Source organism: Oryx dammah, unplaced genomic scaffold (assembly GCF_014754425.2).
Source record: "Oryx dammah isolate SB20612 unplaced genomic scaffold, SCBI_Odam_1.1 HiC_scaffold_27, whole genome shotgun sequence".
Taxonomy (NCBI): domain Eukaryota; kingdom Metazoa; phylum Chordata; class Mammalia; order Artiodactyla; family Bovidae; genus Oryx; species Oryx dammah.
This window is the reverse complement of record NW_024070211.1, coordinates 66,302,495-66,321,191: the sequence shown is the minus strand read 5'-3', so window position 1 is coordinate 66,321,191 and position 18,697 is coordinate 66,302,495. Positions and strand designations below refer to the sequence as shown.

General features: G+C 46.8%; 1 protein-coding gene across 2 annotated transcripts in view; it reads right to left on the bottom strand.

Annotated features, from left to right (window-relative positions):
• Positions 1-6,003: 6,003 nt before the first annotated feature.
• CCDC93 (coiled-coil domain containing 93) overlaps positions 6,004-18,697 on the bottom strand; it is a 107,246-nt gene continuing 94,552 nt past the window's right edge. For both annotated transcript variants that reach the window (XM_040228982.1, XM_040228983.1), the window contains 4 exons: positions 17,023-17,060; positions 13,176-13,260; positions 10,788-10,901; positions 6,004-6,411 (listed from right to left, as the gene is read on the bottom strand). In XM_040228982.1, the coding sequence (XP_040084916.1) occupies positions 6,358-6,411; positions 10,788-10,901; positions 13,176-13,260; positions 17,023-17,060 (291 nt within the window). In that variant the 3' untranslated portion in view covers positions 6,004-6,357. The remainder of the gene's footprint in view (positions 6,412-10,787; positions 10,902-13,175; positions 13,261-17,022; positions 17,061-18,697) is intronic.

The following is an 18,697-nucleotide window of genomic DNA, read 5'->3' as shown; positions in this document are numbered from 1 at the left end:
TTACCTGAATTAACCTGAAGTGAAAGTGAAAGTGTTAGTTGCTCAGTCATGTCTGACTCTGAGACCCCACTGACTGTACAGCTCACCAGGCTCATCTGTCCTTGGAATTCTGCAGTCAAGAATACTGGAGTGGGTAGCCATTCCCTTCTCCAGGGGATCTTCTTGACCCAAGGATTGAACCTGGGTCTCCTGCATTGCAGGCTGATTCTTTACCCAACTGAGCCACCAGGGAAGCCCTGAATTAACCTGACAACACCTAGAATATCAACTTTGAGAGTAATTTTAAATCATGTAAAAAATAGTACTCGTAGCATTAAATCATAAAAAAGTATCTGGCTTACATGTGACAAAAATAAAATGAAAGCAAGTAAAAGTAAACAGTTTATCGAATTCAGAGACAATCAGTGTGTCTAAAAAGTGAAAGCAAGGCAATTAGGGACAGGAGACACTTTGCAAAGCAGAATGCTACAGCGATGTCTACTGCTAGCCTAGATGGAAACAGGAGACTGAACACCAAGAATCACTGATGGGATGGATAAAAGCGTAGTATCTCTAATAGGCACAAATCACCTGGCCCTCCGGTATAAACGTCAGAACGTAAACCGAGGCAGTTTTCAGTTAAGAACGTAAAGTTGTATTCTCTGACTACTCATTATAAAATTGCAGCCATCACCACCCTACTGGACAGTCCTGATCTGCGTCTTTGCTGAGTCAGTGAGTCAGCACACTGACGCAACATGTGCCACAATGTGTGTGTTACCCGTTTGTATGATTTCCCCACAGGAATATAGCCCTAGGAAAACAAGTTCCTTTGCCTGCTTGGATCTATTCCCAGGGCAGAACCTCAATTGTTTGTTGGTTGAATGAATGAGTGAACAGGGATTTTTCTCATAGAACAAGAAATATGGAGGCAAGTGGTCCCCAGGTTGGTTTGGAAGTGTGTCATGCCTTCAGGGAGCCAAGCTCTTTTCAGCCTTTCACTCTGCTGAGCTCAGGGTGCTGGGAGGTCCTTTCTGATGCTCTCGAGATGGTGAAGCCTGCTCCAAACCCCTTGCCCTTCCCCAACGAACTGCCAGAACAGAAGCTCTTCTCTGCCCTCTCGAGTTGATTATCAGTGGGAAGGTCTCCTCTGTACTGGCCGTGACTGGGTTAGACAACCATCTGTAAACCAATTCTTGGCAAATAGAATTCATGACTGTTTTCAAACAGCTGTCATGATTCCTCTCCTGGGGCTGCACACATTGCCACCTAGAGCTGAACAAAATCGGTACTATAAAAACCACCTGGAAAACAAACGGTCGGGAAAGGATCACCCAGTGTTTCCATGCGAGACAGGTGGGGCTCCTCTTGGACCATGGCTCAGAGGTGCCATCTTCAGTTATTAAAGCCCAAAGCCAGGGGAGCAGGGGTTGTGCTGTGATTCTCAAGAGACGGAGGTGACCATGCAGCAGCCATGGTCTGCCCCAGGATGCAGCCACTTCACCGTCCATCCCCCCCGTTCCCCCCACTGCCACTCAACCCACACAGTGACAGCAGAGCCACGCCAACTGCTTCGTCTCCCCAGAGTTGTTCTTCCAGAAGAGGAGGCCCCCTCTTCACTTCCCTGTTTTCCCTAAGACCTGAGAAAATGAGATCAACCACTTTGGGGTCAAGGACTTTAAATTCCTAAGGAAAGCGGATTTACTGACCAAAAATCTGACACCTTGTTTCTTTTTTTAAAAAATGTAAACAAAGTGAAAATTTAAAAACTTTATTTTTTGAATAGATAATACATGTACATGGTACAAAATTCAAAAGGTACAAAACGTAAACCGTGAAAAGTAACCCCCACCCCTCATCCCAGAGGCGGCCGAAGCTGTCAGGTTCCTGTGGATCCCCCTAGAGATGCTCTGCCCATGCGCACACGCACAGAAGTATATATACAGCCACATTTCCCCCACCCTCTTCATTTTCAGAAATAAACACTAGTAAGCCAAGTATTTATCTCCACTTAACCATGCATATTAGGGATCATTCCATGGTAGTAGATAGAGAATAGCTTAATATACCATTGTATGGATTTGCCACAATAGATTTAACCACTGCCCTATGTTGGTGGCAGTTTCCATCTTCTTGCTATTACAAATAATGCTGAAATGCAAATCCTTGTATATAGGAAAAATCCTTAGATGTAGCATTGCTGACCTGAAAGGTTTGTGCATTTACACTTTTGATAGACACTGACTGTCCTCCATGTGGTTGTACCGCGCATACTTCGCCAACACAGTATCCCAGGCTGCTTTCCACTGCTTGGTTTCATGTGGCTCATTCAACCAGCCAGGTTGCTTTTATGCATGGTGTACTTTGAGCCAAGACATACTCCTGACCTAATCTCTGAAAATAATACGTTCCCCTTTCCCCCCACTCCCCCCATTTGCATGGGGGGGGGGAACAATCTGCAAAAAGTAATGCCTTTGAAAGGTCTGAAACCTTGGACACCCTTCTCATCTCAGCCATCAAGGTTACAGTGTAACACTCTGAGACCCTCTAAAGTGGCTGAATAAAATCAGCCCCTCATTCTCAAACTGAGCACAAATCAGATCAAAGGTTCAATCTGAACTCTGCTAATACAAGGATACATAGCTGCAGTTTGGAGAAGCTGTTTTATCCAGCCAGAGTTTCCTAATCATCCACTTTAGTCAGATGCCCGGGAGACTGCAGAGAACAATACAGGTGACGTCCCTGCTTTTGCCACTTACACCCCAGAGTGGAGGGCAGCTAACAGATGTCGCACAGGACTAAGGGAGTGTGCTGTCAAACAGTGATGTGTGCTGTCAAGATGGAGAGCAGCGGAGAGGGCAGTGTGTGGTCAGGGATGCAGGCTGACATCGAGGCATCTGTGCGAGCGTAGGTGTCTGGGAAAGCCCTTGTCCACAATCTTGGAGGGAGAGCGGTCCAGGCAAAGGCAAAGCAGCATGAGCCTGGCACATCTGAGGAACTGATGAAAGGCTGACGTGGAGAGTCCATCGTATTCCCCATGTCATCAAAGAGGCCGCAGACCAGCTGCTAAATCCCCCCTAACGTTTCTACACATTTACTGTGAGAACAGGGAGACCATAACATTATTTTTTTACATAGCATTTTTAGCCTATCACCGTGTGCTATGAGACAGAACTGCCATGGCTGGGGCAAAGGACCAAGAGAAGGCCTGGGGACTCTGAGGACACATCAAACAAGGCCCTTTTCTTGGTCAGTGCCAGCCGCTTGGACAGACGGTGGGCCCTCGCCCTACGGGGGCTCTTCACTGTCTGGCTGTGCAGCGAGTCGTGCTTAAGGCCACCAATGGCCACGAATGACTCAGAGCACTTCCTTCCTCAGTTTCGTTCAAGTCAATTAACTGCATCTCGGGCTCAGCCATGGTAACTTGTTGCTAAAAGGCCACTTCCCTGATCACCTGCAGAGAGGGCAACATGAGGCCATGCTGAGGTGACAGGGATCAGGTGGCATAGGTTTGCAGGCCATGGGCCCAAAGTGCCCTCAGGCAGGACTTCTTTGGTCAGTGTGACAGCCCAAGGTCCCTCCTGTCTCCTGTGCCTGGTTTCAGAAGGCCCAGGAGCTGCAGGGATTGTCAGGGAGTGAATCCTCAGCCTGAGAAAGGTCTCCTGTCTACCAGCCCCTCTGCCTTCTGGTTTTGCCAGCTCTCCACAGAACACGGGCAATGAACCCAGTTAAAACAACACCCTGCAGACTCTGATGAGAGCTTAGGCCTGACGAACTTGGGCTGTGCCCACTCAGGGCCCTGACAAGTAACCTCGGCACCTCCCTTGGAGCAGTTAGCTGAGGGTGACCCAGGAGCCTGAATCCAGACCAAGGACGGTAACAAATGCAACCCGAGTATCTTCTCAGGTGTCTGGAGGTCGTCAGTCTGTCCTGCTCACAGCGGCTCTGACTCCCTAAGGTGCACACGGGATGGGGCCCCAGCCCAGGGGGCTTCCTGAGAATCCCAGGCACCGGCCGCCAGCAAGCTCACTGCCCTGACCGAACAGAGAGGACAGACTGCTCCTGGGGAAACCTCCTCCTGGTAGCACATGTTTTACAACTGTGATGTATTTTTCATCTCCAGAAAAGCCTGTGGGCTCAGCAGAGCAGCCAGCCATCCTCTGGGCATACAGAACGGGTCCTGGGAGGCCCCCTGACCTCTGAGGCCTGACTATAAAGCACATTTAATGTCCTCTTTACTCACAAAGGCACTATCTGCACTGTGGGTTATCCGTAGCAAACAGAATTCTCAAGACTGGCTTCTGCAGTTTAATTAAAGATGTGGTCAAGGAACAGAAACTGATTTATTATCTTTTTCAGGCCTTATTCCTTAGTCCTAAGGGACTGAAAAATGGAAACATCTCCTGATACCTCCCTATACCAAAACCGAATGAAACTCTGTGGAAACACAGCCCAAAGTCAACACCCCCACTTCCGGAAGACGCATCAGTTCCTCTGGATTAGCCATGCCCAACCTTCTTCAGTTATCCAGAAAGGAGGGCCACCCCGATCCCCAGGATAACCCATTTCTCCTCCCACCACCTGGGGACAACACATGAATAGTCTACCTGCTCACAAGTTGTTAGGCCTGTGAGCTTCTCAGCAAGATCACCAAGGTACTTTCCTGAACCTGAGACAGTTTACAGTTCTACTGCCCCCACCTTCCCTTGTACCTGGAGCTCTACCTGCACTCTGGCAACCACTGGCTTCAGCCTCACTGAGTCCTTTCAAAATCCACAGGTTACTGGCACCCACCCAGGCGGAGAAGCACATGACCAGAACAGTGCCATCAGCACGCGGGGGCACTGGGAGCAGCCTCCTCACTGGGCGGGCCTTGCTGGACCGGCACAGAAGCCAAGGGCCGTTGATCCAGCATGAGATTCTTTAAGTCTGTACACACCAGCCCTGCTTAAGCACACATTAGGGAACTAAAAACGAGCACAATGTCCCTGCAGCTGCACGCAGCATGCTCACTGCACATTTAAGCTTTTATGTTTCATACCCCAAACCTGCTGACTGGTACCTCCAAGGCTTGAGTGGAATGATGTGCAAGCCTTGCTCGTGCTGGGTTCATTGATCCTGAATGATTCCTGAGGGCCGGGGGAGGAGGGGCTCAGTTTGGATGGACTCCTTCCAGGGGAGAACATAAAGCCCTCTGTCTTTCCTTCAAGGTTCTGCAAAGGGTGAGTCTCTGCCCACCTTTCCAGACTGGTCTCTAAAGCCTCCTGAAGAGACTGGCCACCCACACCTCTCCCAACAAGCATGCCTTGTACTCTCCCTGCACTCTTGAGTTTTAATCACATCCGTACTTTATCCAAAATGGCTTTCCCACTAATCTCTATTCAATTGTGATTCCTCCTTTGGATCCAGCCCAACTCAGCCATCTCCATGAAAACACCTGGATCTCCACACACCTGGCTGCTCTTCCTGCTCGGACACCCTTGGCACTTGCTCAAGGCCGGTCCCTCCAGGATTTACACACTGGCCTGGATGGAGGTGACTGTGGGCGAGCCCGCCTCTGGGTCCAGCCCTGACCTGTGCACAGCAGGGAGCATGTGATGTACTCCTAGTGAGGGGGATGCACAAGACCACCCACAGAGTGGCTGAGACTCACAGGAGAGCAGGGCGCGGTGAAGTGTCATTCTTATGTGTCAAGCTGAGGTCTTTTTTTTTTTTTAATTTTTGGTGAGATGAACTTGGGTGAGTGTGATGAAGCCAAGGGCAGACACTGAGTTTTCATTCTAGTTGCTACACCGTTAAGGTTGCCGACCAGCCCCCGAGGGACCAGGAACAAAAGGCATCACGGCAAGTGAGAGGCCCAAGTGACCAATATTCACATGGGCTGGTCGTTCAGCTAAAAGCCTTGTTTACTAAGAAAAAAAAAAGTCCCCATGGTCAAGCTCTGGGGCCACGTGCTGGAAGCCCGTGTGCAGGGTCTGTGTCCCCCTACTCAGTGCTTCCTCCTCAACAGCTGCTCAATTAACATTACTGAACAAATGAATTCCTCTTTATTCAGAGTCCATTCAAATACAGGTACCTTCATATGTGCAATGTTACTGGAGAAATAAAAGTAGAATCAACACAGAGAACAAACACTGCCCACATTTCTTCACTGGAGGATGGGTGTTATCCAAGCCATAATGTCTGCACCGTCCGATCCCATGGACAACAACCACCATGGAGATGAAATGTGAGCAAACAGGAGGAAGGAAATATCCCATGTTGAGATCATCACACCTACATCTCTGCTATAGTGTCCAGAACCATTTCACCATCTCGGAGCTGATACACGGCGTTTAGACGAAGACATCAATGACGTGCGATGATGTCTGGGAACGTTCAAGAGGCCTTGGCTTTCACCTTGGACAGCAACATCTCGTTCTTGCGGCCTTCCTGGTAGGGGAAACAGAAAGAGAGAGCAGAGAGGTGGGGACCGTGTTAGCGCCCACCTCTGCATCCTTCCCTGTCCCTGGAGAGGCCTGTGGATCAGTGGACAGGCCTCCTTTTCCATTGCCACCAGTATAGGGGAGGTTCCTGGACACATGCTGACCTTCAAGGCCCCAACAGTCACAAAGACTGACTGTCAGACTGAGGACAGGAGAGGATTAGGCACTGTCATCCCCAAAGACTTCAATCCCCAAGGGGCAGAAGCAGAAAGCAGACACTTCTCTGCTGATCTTGGATGGCTCCAGTGAGGAAGGGGAAAGCCCTGGACACCATGGCCCAAGGAGTCCTAAGAGACAGCAGATGGAGCATGTAGAAAAGCTCTTACCCCACAAGAGTGAAGGTTAAGAATATCCTCAGCTTTAACAGAGACACCCACAGCAAACAGAGGGAGAGAAACATATCGAGGGACACCTCTCCCATAAAGTGAGCTGCAGGAAACCCATCACTGAGGGTGCTGCAGGATGTGGACGAGCTCACTGGCCTCATCCCGTGTGCAGAGTCTGGCATCCAGGGTACAAGGCCATCGCTGTGTTGTTTTGAATCCCCTTCTTCCAAAGCATCTCACTGTGCGTCCTCCTCCCAGTCTGCAGTGGCCTTGCTAGCTCAGGATACTTCCGTCTGCTAGCACATCATGTCCACTTCCTCCCTGGACCTCAAGGAGCCCTGTTTACAGTGAGAGGTGAGCGGGAAAGGGGAAGGACTTCAAGGGGTCGAACCCGAGCCTTCAGTCACCATGCTGCCACATAGTGTGGAAGAAAAACTTGGTCACCCTTGGCCCTTTCTGCATTCAAGACCCCCAAAGTCCTCAAAGATGTTTCCACCTCCCTGGGCCTGGCCAGATGCTCTCACTTCTCTGGAGGCCCTTTGCTCTCGGCTGCAGTGACCCTGGTTCACCTTCAGGGTTTCTGTATACCTTCCATTCAGAGCTGGGGAGGGCTGGGTGGGCGTGAAGCTGAGTTGTTCTGCCAGATGCAAGATACTCTGACATTTTTTAAGCACATGTTTTTGGAGGGGGAGATAACTTCTATTGGGTGGGAAGAGAAAGAAGGTGAAGATGAGTAACATTTGTTGTGTTAGAGAAGTTGAGAAGAAAGTTTTCTTATTTGAACATAAATGGGGAGCAGTAAAGATGAATAAAACAGGCAGAGAGGCATACTATTACACTGGTAGACTGCTCTCTCTAGTTCTGTGTGTTTTTGAAATTTTCCATAAGAAAAAGATAAAACAATATAACAAGGAATAAATAAGTTTTAATTGCTATTCACATCACCTTATGAAGGAGGAAAAAACAAAAAATAACCCCAAAACAAAAAACCTTGGAAGCATCGAAACTGCTGCTATGGAAAAATCCCCAGCAGGGGTCATTCTTCTCATCACACCACACTGAGACAAGTTTCAAGTTTTCAGTAAAGACATTTCAGGCCGTCATGCCTGGTGTGTGAGCACTACTTAATTCATGCAGTCTCCTGGAAGCCTTGTAGGAGATGACAGAATGATATTGTCTGTCTGTTCAAAGCAAATACAGAGAGAGTCCTTTAGGTCTTTCTCCTCGCGTCTGCTTCTTGCCTGCTGAAGAAGTATGGGGCCTGTTATGTGCCAGACACTGTGAGCTCCACTCACTCGAGATTACATGCCCAAACTCAGCATCATAAAAATGTATGGCTGGCCTTCGTCAGAGCCAGGCAAGAATCTCAATCTTAGTTTGGGCAACTTGTGAGAAACTGTGCTTTGAGAAACACGATTAGTTGGTGTAATACTGTCATTAAGGTGTTTTCAGAGTATATGTTTTTTTCCCTGGCAGACATGTTATTAACAAACCCTCCCAGGGCAAGTGAGTCAATGGAATTTTAGAGATAACTCAGTCTCTACTCAAAAGGGTCTTGATCTCAGAGGAGGTTGGAGTCAGGATGAGGGCATGACCTAGTGCCTGCCTGGAGCCCACAGGGTCACAGGAGCTCAATTAATGTGGAGTCAACTGTACCCCATAAAGGGATGCTGGGGTGGTCAAAGGGAAGCTGTGAAGGCTCAGTGGCAAGGAATTCGCCTGCCGATGCAGGCTATGCTGGAGACTCGGCTCTGATCCCTGGTCGGGAACATCCCCTGGAGAAGGAAACGGCAGCCCACTCCAGTATTCTTGCCTGGAGAATCCCATGGATAGGAGCCTGGCAGGCAACAGTCACAGGGCTGCAGAGAGTCAGACAGGACTGAGAACACATGTGTGCCGAGTGGTGGTCAAAGACCATGTTCTGGATGACACTGCTCTGCACGAAGAATACTTACTGCCCAGCATGGTGCTGGGACCAGGAGGCAGGAAGAATTCAGAACTGGGGAGAGGAAAACCAAGGTCGGGGAAAAGCAAGCAGAGGCGGCAGAGCAGAGGGTTCTGGGAGAAGATTCCATCCTGGGAGGAAAATCTGATTCTTCAAACTGCTTTTCTCCCACAAATGAGATCTTACACGAAACTGCAATATGTAACATGGCAGAATTACTCTAATTGGAAGGATGCAATGGGAGCTAGGGAGCAGCAAGGAAGCCTCAACACCTGCGGTGGCCCCAACTTACCTCAGAGGAGCTTGAAAAAAATTTCTAAGATTTTAGAATGCTAACTCATGGTTTTAAATTTTTATCAAGTAAGATGATTAAAAAAAAAAGGGAGTACACACTGTCACCATTTTATAAGAGAGAGGCAATTGTAGTATCAAAAATAAGACTTTTTTTTTTTTTTAAAGTGAGTCCTTTAAGTGAAATACATGTAGCCACCTGCAGGAAATAGTCCATTCCCCTTCCCCCTTTTCCATCTTGCTTTGGACTGAAGGACACTGAGGCCAGCACCTGGTCTGGTCTGGGGTCTTCATGGGTTCTGAGGGACCCACCTCCCATCTCTGACTGACAGTAACTGTGTCAAGGAGGCAGGAACATGGAAATCTTGTCCTTAACATATCTGAGGGAACTGCTTCCTTCAGAGATGACCCCCAGCCTTCACTCCGAGAGCGTGCAGTGTAGTAATGAGCTTTTCCACCTCACTTTTATTTGCTTTGATTTTGAGAGCTTATACTTATCCTCCCAACTTATTTGCTCTTTGTTTCTGCTGTCAAAATGGCAGTGCTAGTGTGTCCAAGCAACGTTTAAGTGTAATTCTCCTCCGGGCCTTTTCTCTTTGTGTGTTATTTGGGAAAAAGAGCTCAGGTGGGGAGCGGTGGGTCCCTATTTACTTCCTGTAGCTCTCTTGCTGACCCTCTGGCTCCAACCCCTGTTGACCAGAGGCTCAGCAGCTCGCCTGGTCACTTTGCCCAAGACTGAGTTCTCACTGGGGAGAGGCCTTCCCTGACCACACCGCTACATCAGTCCCCTCAAGGCAAAGGCTGGAATTACTTCTGATTTGTTATTACTTGTTCATTGAAAGGATGAGACATTCTGAAATGCCTACAGCTGTGGCTCTCAGAAGTTACGTTACAGTAATGGGAAGCAGCAGCGGAGAAGGAAAACAGGAGGGAAGGGAGGAAGGAAGAGAGAAGAGCCACAGAAAACATGTAAGAACAAAAACATTTGTATGGAAAGACTATTTTTTATTCCATTGACCACATGCCAGGATACAACTACCTTTAGCTTCCCTGTATCTTCAGCAATCTCTAAATTCACTAAAACCACACAGATTTATATTAGAAAGGGGGAAAGAAGTCCTGAAAATAAAGCTGATGAAATCTTGGCAAGTGACAGGATGAAGTCTGCTTTCTGGAAAATCTCTTAAGAAAAGGGCACTTTCCTTTCTGCAATGATGGACAGTAATCCTGCCCAAATGCAAGAGAAAAGACAGGGGTCAACAACATTTGGCAGAGGGTGGGTGTGACAGGTGCCAGACACCTGCACAGCTGGTCCCTTCCCATGTGCATAGTAGGCCAGTGGCAGGATGTGAACCCAAGCCTGTCACACTCACAGTTCACTCCCCTCACACAGGGCTTCTCAAGGTTTCTTGCAGCTTAAGACTGGGAGGAAGGGAAATTGTAGACCTGAATCTATAACAAATACTGTTTCCAGGTGGCTCTGCGATGCCATTTTACTTGTGAGTTTAATGTGGCTACAGAGTGTCAAGAAAATGAAGTGAGGTTTCTTGGAACTGAAGTTCAGTTAGAGCTTCAAGATGGGCCACAAAACAACACAATCGTGACCTACTCAGACGCACACTTTACTGTCCGGTCAACTGCCCACTTGCTATTTCCATTTCAGACCAGTGGAAAACCAAGAAACGCTCTGGTTTGCAGAGGTTCACCTGGGGGCGGTGGAATTGAACAAGAATCTTGCCCAGCCTCAAGGGCCCCCCTTACCTCCTTGAACTCTTTCACAGTCTTAAAGTACAGCCTCTGTTTTTCTAACAATTCTAAGTACTGGTCGTTCAGCTGGTCTCTTCTCATCTTGTTTTCTTGCTTCTTCTTCTCCATCTGTTGAAACATTTTGGGAAACAGTGATGAAAAGCCATGTTCTGCCCAAGGGTGGCTGACAATGTCCAGAAGGAAACTATTACTAACTTTTCATGGGTTTCCTTCCAGTAGTTTCCTTCTATGCATCATTTCTGAGGTTGTTTTTATTTATCTGCATGATACGGCATAGGAACTATAATCTGTTCAGCAATTCTCCTGTCATTGGGTGTTAACTGCTTTATCTAACTCTTTCTGTGTTTGTGTTTGTGTGTGTATGTGTGGGTACAATTTCACAAGAAACAGGTAGGCAGTTTCCTCTTTACTCAGGAACCTTTCCACAGGCCACAAACACCTATTCTATTACTTGCACTCCCTGCTGGTCTGTTCTGTGTACACCCTGCACCTGCTGGTTCTGGGGGAACCTGTGCTCTGGGGCACAGACACTCCCCTGCCACCTCTATCTAAGCAGAACCCATCATGGTACCCAGATACAGGGGGCTGTGTTTTTGTTTCTTTTAAACAAACACAACAAAAGACATCCATTCAAATAAGTGCTGTTCTACAGAGCAGACAAGACTTAATCCATTCCAGTGCCAATCAACATTCAAAGTCTACCTGGAACCCTCAATGAGAACTACTTTTGGACTCAATGAATTCACTCGTTCAACAAAGAATTCTTTGGTGCCAAGCACGCGTTAGGTGCTATGCCAGCCACCAGCAACACAGACATGAGAGGAGACAGCCCTCCCCATTCAGGGACCTGAGCACCCTCCTGGTGCCCAGCCACCTCGTGGGGGTACAGACACAGCAGCAGCCTCCTCTGCTGGCCAGTACCAAGATGCCTTCACCATGAAGTTTAGGGCAGAATGGAGGGAATGAAGGAGTCAGGCCCATTTCCTTCCTGGGGAATGCTTCAGATAGTAACAGAAAGGGAAGCCAAAGCAGGGGGAAAAAAACCCAATAACTTCCTCTTGTTCTTTGCTATGAGCAAGACTATCTCCTCGAGGATGAGCATAGTGAGTGGAAAGTCCCTGCACTGAGGCTGGGTTGTTACAGGCCTGTGGTTGGCCAGGTTCTCTGCTCCCCACCTCCCTCTAACCCCCAATCATCAAGAAGGGACTCCACTCCCTCCTGCAAGACAGTATGCCTGCCCTGGGGAAGTGGCCCCACACATGGACAGCTGCTGTTTCACTTTGCCCTCATTTTTGTGGCTGAATAGTCTTGTCACCAGTGACACTTTTTTTTTTTCTCTTTTGACATAATTTTGTTGACATCCTTAATAAGGAGATGAATATTCTGCTAGAGGGAAAGGGACATGGCAAGCTTTTGTCTGCAGTCCCTCTCTGGTGAAATGGGATTACAGACAGCTTGAAGGAGTGGATTTTTAGGACAGGTCCTAAGGCTATTCTTTCATGTGTTTACATTCTGGCTACACTCTCTGGACTACTCCACCCCAGGATTGTGAAAGGAGATGCCCTTTGTCCCCAGGAGGTTTCACTGCCATGCCCGAGGACCAGGCGTGTGACACATTTCTAAAGTAGGATCAAAAGCAAGAGACATTGGAAGTGTTAGTTAGGATTTGTCTGCTACGGTAGTGGGAGCCTACAGCTGCATGTCTGGCTTCCACCATCAGCAAGTCTTCTTTTCTCCTGACAAAGTGTGCACGCGAGGAGCCACAGAGTGCAGAAATGCTCACGCTGCCCCTAGCCTGGATGATTCTCTGCAAAGCTATCTCTGGAGCCCCCACATCCCTTTCAGTTCCTCTTTTCTCTTCTGAGGCTCAGTATCCTCTCACTTTAGCAGAATTCAGCAATTACTTGCATTTTTATAGAGGACTCCTGGAAACTAAAATGCTCTTGAGGTGTAAGGAATGGATCTCTGATGGTAGAATGTCAGGAACTGGACAGCCAGAGAGGACTTGATTCTGGGCAAGAGAGAAGGCCTGCTGGAGAAGGCCTGCTGGTGAAAGCCAGCTTCCCATCTGTGAAACGGGGGGAACACACTCACTTAAGAGGGCTTCTGGGAGGATGAGCACAGTGCTTGACACTCAATGGGTATTACATCCACAGAGCTGTTGGTAACAGTCTGAAAGACTGATGCAGGCAGCCTATGAAGCTGGCCTGCCCATTGTAGGGTCAGAGACCTTAGTGGGACCCCTTGCAGAGACACTGAAGATGTGTCTTCAGAATTGAGAGCACATCCCCAGAACAACTGGAAGAGACCTGCTTTCTCCAGGGCCTTCTCCCACCACCAGTTTAAAACTCTGGCCACATTACAGAAAAAAAGCAATCTGACCTTCATTCGACTTTGCTTAATTCCTTCTACGATCTGTTCCATCTGACGTAAAAACTGGTCCCGGGAAGCAGAGGAGGCCATGGCTCTGAAAGAAAGACCAGCAGAGGTATGACCAGCAAACAGGATTCAAGAAAAGGGAAGGAACTGAGGAGTCAGTCCAGATAATGCCCCAGGAGGTAGATAGGCTGTTGCAAGGCAGGAAGGACCCATGGGTCCCCTGTGATCCCAGGCAGCCAGAGATTTTAATTTGTGATCAAAGCATGAAAATTAGCTTGGTCTTATAAATAAATATTAATCCGTTTTTCCCCCAACCCTCTCTATAATTTTCTTACTAATAGACACTTTCATAAATAAAATGTGACTGAAATTAACAATTTTTAAAAATTTTTGAATGGTGACACGTATTGCTTAAGGAATGAATTTCAGTTCAGTTCAGTCGTTCAGTCGTGTCCAACTCTTTGCGACCCCATGAACTGCAGCACGCCAGGCCTCCCTGTCCATCACCAACTCCCAGAGTTCACTCAAACTCACATCCATCGAGTCAGTGATGCATCCAGCCATCTCATCCTCTGTCGTCCCCTTCTCCTCCTGACCCCAATCCCTCCCAGTATCAGAGTCTTTTCCAATGAGTCAACTCTTCACATGAGGTGACCAAAGTACTAGAGTTTCAGCTTTAGCATCAGTCCTTCCAAAGAACACCCAGGACTGATCTCCTTTAGAATGGACTGGTTGGATCTCCTTGCAGTCCAAGGGACTCTCAAGAGTCTTCTCCAACACCACAGTTCAAAAGCATCAATTCTTTCGTGCTCAGCTTTTTTCACAGTCCAACTCTCACATCCATACGTGACTACTGGAAAAACCATAGCCTTGACTAGATGGACCTTAGTTGGCAAAGTAATGTCTCTGCTTTTGAATATGCTCTCTAGGTTGGTCATAACTTTCCTTCCAAGGAGTAAGCGTCTTTTAATTTCATGGCTGCAATCACCATCTGCAGTGATTTTGGAGCCCCCAAAAATAAAGTCTGACACTGTGTCCACTGTTTCCCCATCTATTTGCCATGAAGTGATGGGACCGGATGTTCATGATTTTAGTTTTCTGAATGTTGAGCTTTAAGCCAACTTTTTCACTCTCCTCTTTCACTTTCATCAAGAGGCTTTTTAGTTCCTTTTCACTTTCTGCCATAAGGACAGTGTCATCTGCATATCTGAGGTTATTGATATTTCTCCTGGCAATCTTGATTCCAGCTTGTGCTTCTTCCAGCCAAGTGTTTCTCATGATGTACTCTGCATACAAGTTAAATAAGCAGGGTGACAATATACAGCCTTGACCTACTCCTTTTCCTATTTGGAACCAGTCTGTTGTTCCATGTCCAGTTCTAACTGTTGCTTCCTGACCTGCATACAGATTTCTCAAGAGGCAGGTCAGGTGGTCTGGTAGTCCTATCTCTTTCAGAATTTTCCACAGTTTATTGTGATCCACATAGTCAAAGGCTTTGGCATAGTCAATAAAGCAGAAATAGATGTTTTTCTGGAACTCTCTTGCTTTTTTGGATGTTGGCAATTTGATCTCTGGTTCCTCTGCCTATTCTAAAACCAGCTTGAACATCTGGAAGTTCACGGCTCATATATTGCTGAAGCCTGGCTTGGAGAATTTTGAGCATTACTTTACTAGCATGTGAGATGAGTGCAATTGTGTGGTAGTTTGAGCATTCTTTGGCATTGCCTTTCTTTGGGATTGGAATGAAAACTGACCTTTTCCAGTCCTGTGGTCACTGCTGAGTTTTCCAAATTTGCTGGCATATTGAGTGCAGCACTTACACAGCATCATCGTTCAGGATTTGAAACAGCTCAGCTGGAATTCCATCACCTCCACTAGCTTTGTTCATAGTGATGCTTTCTGAGGCCCACTTGACTTCACATTCCAGGATGTCTGGCTCTAGGTGAGTGATCACACCATCGTGATTATCTTGGTCGTGAAGCTCTTTTTTGTACAATTCTTCTGCGTATTCTTGCCACCTCTTCTTAATATCTTCTGCTTCTGTTAGGTCCATACCATTTCTGTCCTTTATCGAGCCCATCTTTGCATGAAATGTTCCCTTGGTATCTCTAATTTTCTTGAAGAGATCTCTAGTCTTTCCCATTCTGTTGTTTTCCTCTATTTCTTTGCATTGATCGCTGAGGAAGGTTTCTTATCTCTTCTTGCTATTCTTTGGATCTCTACATTCAGATGCTTATATCTTTCCTTTTCTCCTTTGCTTTTCACTTCTCTTCTTTTCACAGCTATTTGTAAGGCCTCCGCAGACAGCCACTTTGCCTTTTTGCATTTCTTTTCCATGGGGATGGTCTTGATCCCTGTCTCCTGTACAAAGTCACAAACCTCCGTCCATAATTCATCAGGCACTCTATCTATCAGATCTAGTCCCTTAAATCTATTTCTCACTTCCACTGTACAATCATAAGGGATTTGAGTTAGGTCATACCTGAATGGTCTAGTGGTTTTCCCTACTTTCTTCAATTTAAGTCTGAATTTCACTTAATTTTTTAAAATCTGCAGCTTTAGAGGCACTGATCAAGGCACTGGCTGTCCAGTGGTTAAGACTTCACCTTCAAATGCAGTGAGTTGAGTTTGATCCCTGGTGGGAGAGCTAAGATCCCTCATGCCAAAAAACTGTAACATAAATAACAGAAGCAATACTGTAACAAATTCAATAAAGACTTTAAAAAAAAAGGCACTGTTCAAGACTGGAAGACATTTTCTGAGATTTTCCTAAAACCAGGCTGGTAAAGCTGTTCCTGTTTCCAGGAAGAGTAGCTAAACAAGTGATGACCTAAAAAAACATGCCTGTTCACCTCCAGTCCTGCAGAGGGACTGATACAAGAAGGATCAGAGCACATGATACGATGATGACAAGAAATCCTTCAAAGGATGGGCCAAGAGACAGCAGAACTTCCACAAAAACACTCCAACCTCAGCTCCTCTCAATGATCAGGGATACAGATGAAGGCATCATTTTTAGAAATGTCACAAGGTTGTAAGTCACTAACTGAATATGAATATTAAATGGAGCTGTTTGTTTTCAATTAGAAGTGAAACTTGAAGTTCAGAGTTTGGAATCCAGCTAAGATCTTAGCTGCTGGTCACAGCAGAGTCTGTGCTGGTAAGAGAGGAAGTCTTCTGGACAGAGTACCAGCCTGGGGTTGCCTGGATGGCAGACAAGGGAATGATTATCTTTGAGGGCTGGTATGATTTGAGTAGAGGTGGGCTTTGCTGTTCAGTTTTTAGAGAAAATATTTATATTTGAACACGGTAATTTAGAGTATGCACATGACTTAAAATCTACCACCAAATTTGAAAACTATTTAAAAAAATATATAGATTATTTTATTACCTAGATTTTATTTTTTAATTTACTTTTTTCCCCAACCAAGGACTGAATCCAGGCCCTTCATGGTGAAAGAGTGGAGTCCTAATGACTGGACGGCCAGGGAATTCCCTCATTGTATAAATTTTAAAGCATCTATATGTGTGCAAAAACAAATGTTATTAATCTAATCTTAGTAGGACAAAAGTAATCTACAAAGAAATTATAGTAGTTAGGCATAGTCAAATTATTTGAAAGCTAACTTTTCCCCTAAGCTATTCCTTGGTATTTTTAAAATTTGCCATAATATCATTATGTTTTTGTAAGAACTCAAGGTCTGCATAAATCAAGATACATGTGCACACAGCAACAGGGGTGGAAGTATAGAATCCCAGCCTGGGCACTGAGCTTTGCTGCAAAACGGAGGTGAGCCGACACCGTGTAGGGCACATGGATGCTGACTGGAAGAGAACGGACAGTACTTACTGTGAGAAGTTCTCATGAATGGAGTTCAGCAGGCTGATCTGGGGAGGAAGGAAGAACAAGAACAATAAGCAAAGGCCGAAAGATACCTGTGCCACCCCAGCCACTGAAAGCCTGGCGCCTGTCTCTGGATACTGCTTCTGAAAGGAACCCACCTTGTTCATGCGGGTGAAAAGTAACACAAAGACAAGAGCAACGTGTTCTCAGCCTCATAGTTTCCCCAGAGCCTCCAGCTGTAACAAGCATGACCTTGGTAGCATAGGAGGAGGGCTCCGTGATGGGACCTAAACCCCAGCTGAGACACATCTAAGCCAACATTAGGGCTCCTTGGGGAAGCTGCACCACTGTCCTTTCGATCTCACCAAACACGGAACTTCGTTTTCAGGGCCATCAGCCCAGCAGAGAGTCAGTGGGGGCGGGAAGGTGAGAACACTGTGCCCACCCTACTCCCCACAGAGTTTCTGCCAATGTGTCTGCTGCCAGGCAGCTCTGAGAGCCTCCACGGGTACGTGCCCCATTCAAGGTCCCTCCCCCATGGAAATGCTGTGGCCCGTACACAAGACCCTTTATCTGCCCTGATGACAGTCCAGGGCAGGGCTCTGAGTCTGGAGTCTAGAAACCTAGGTTGTCTTTCCAGCTCTGTCACTGACTCTCGCCTGTGAGCCCAAAACTAAGCATTTACTATACTTGGACTCAGGTTCACACTGTGAAACATGGAGATGATATTCTTGTCCTTGACTCCACAGGCATGTTGAAAGCTAAAATATCACAAGTATAAATAGATTTGGAGTAAAATGTACAATTTACCCAAATGAAAAGTTCTAACTGCATTAATATTGCTTGGAATTAAAAAGCTGCCACCACCCTGCATACTCCTAAAGGAATGCAATAACCTTAAACACTGCTGATGAAGGGAAGTCAATGGGGTTTAAGGCTTTCTCACAAGGAGCTGGCCTATCCCTGAGTTAGGGGACAAGTCTTCCCCTTACCAGGTGGGAAGACCCCCAAGTCAGGGTATGCAGCAGAGCAATCCCCCAGGTCTGATGAAAATCTCCCAAATGGACTCATCTGTTCAAACACCGATCAAATGTTTGTTTTGTGTCTATCACTGTGTAAGGCCCTGGATACAGAGGAAACAGAACCCAACCCCTCCTCAAGGAGTGCCTCTCAGAGGAGAGAGATTGATCTGGTTTGACTGACAAAAATAGGTAGTCAACAGGGAACTCAAACTGGGGCTATGAAACAACCTAGAGGGGTGGGATGGGGTGGGAGGTGGGAGGGAGGGTCAAGAAGGAGGGGACACATGTCCACCTATGGCTGACTCATGCTGATGTATGGCAGAAACCAACACAATGTTGTAAAGTAATTATCCTTCAATTAAAAAAAAATAAACCCCCCAAATAAAAAATAGGTAGTCAAGATAACTATAGCCACAGAGGCTTCCATCTGGGTCCAGGTAAAAGATACATCTGTAATAGTATTCTTAAAAGTGGTAATTAGTGCAGGTTGCAGGATGATAACGAAATAAACAAAGATTCTGTCACCCTCAAGGTGAGGGGTAGGAAGGAGCTAATACCTACCACTGTGTGCTAGGAACTTCAGGGACACTGTCACATTCATTCTCTATCACTGTAGGATACGTGGTGAGGGTGAGGAGAAGGTCAGACTAAAACCCAAA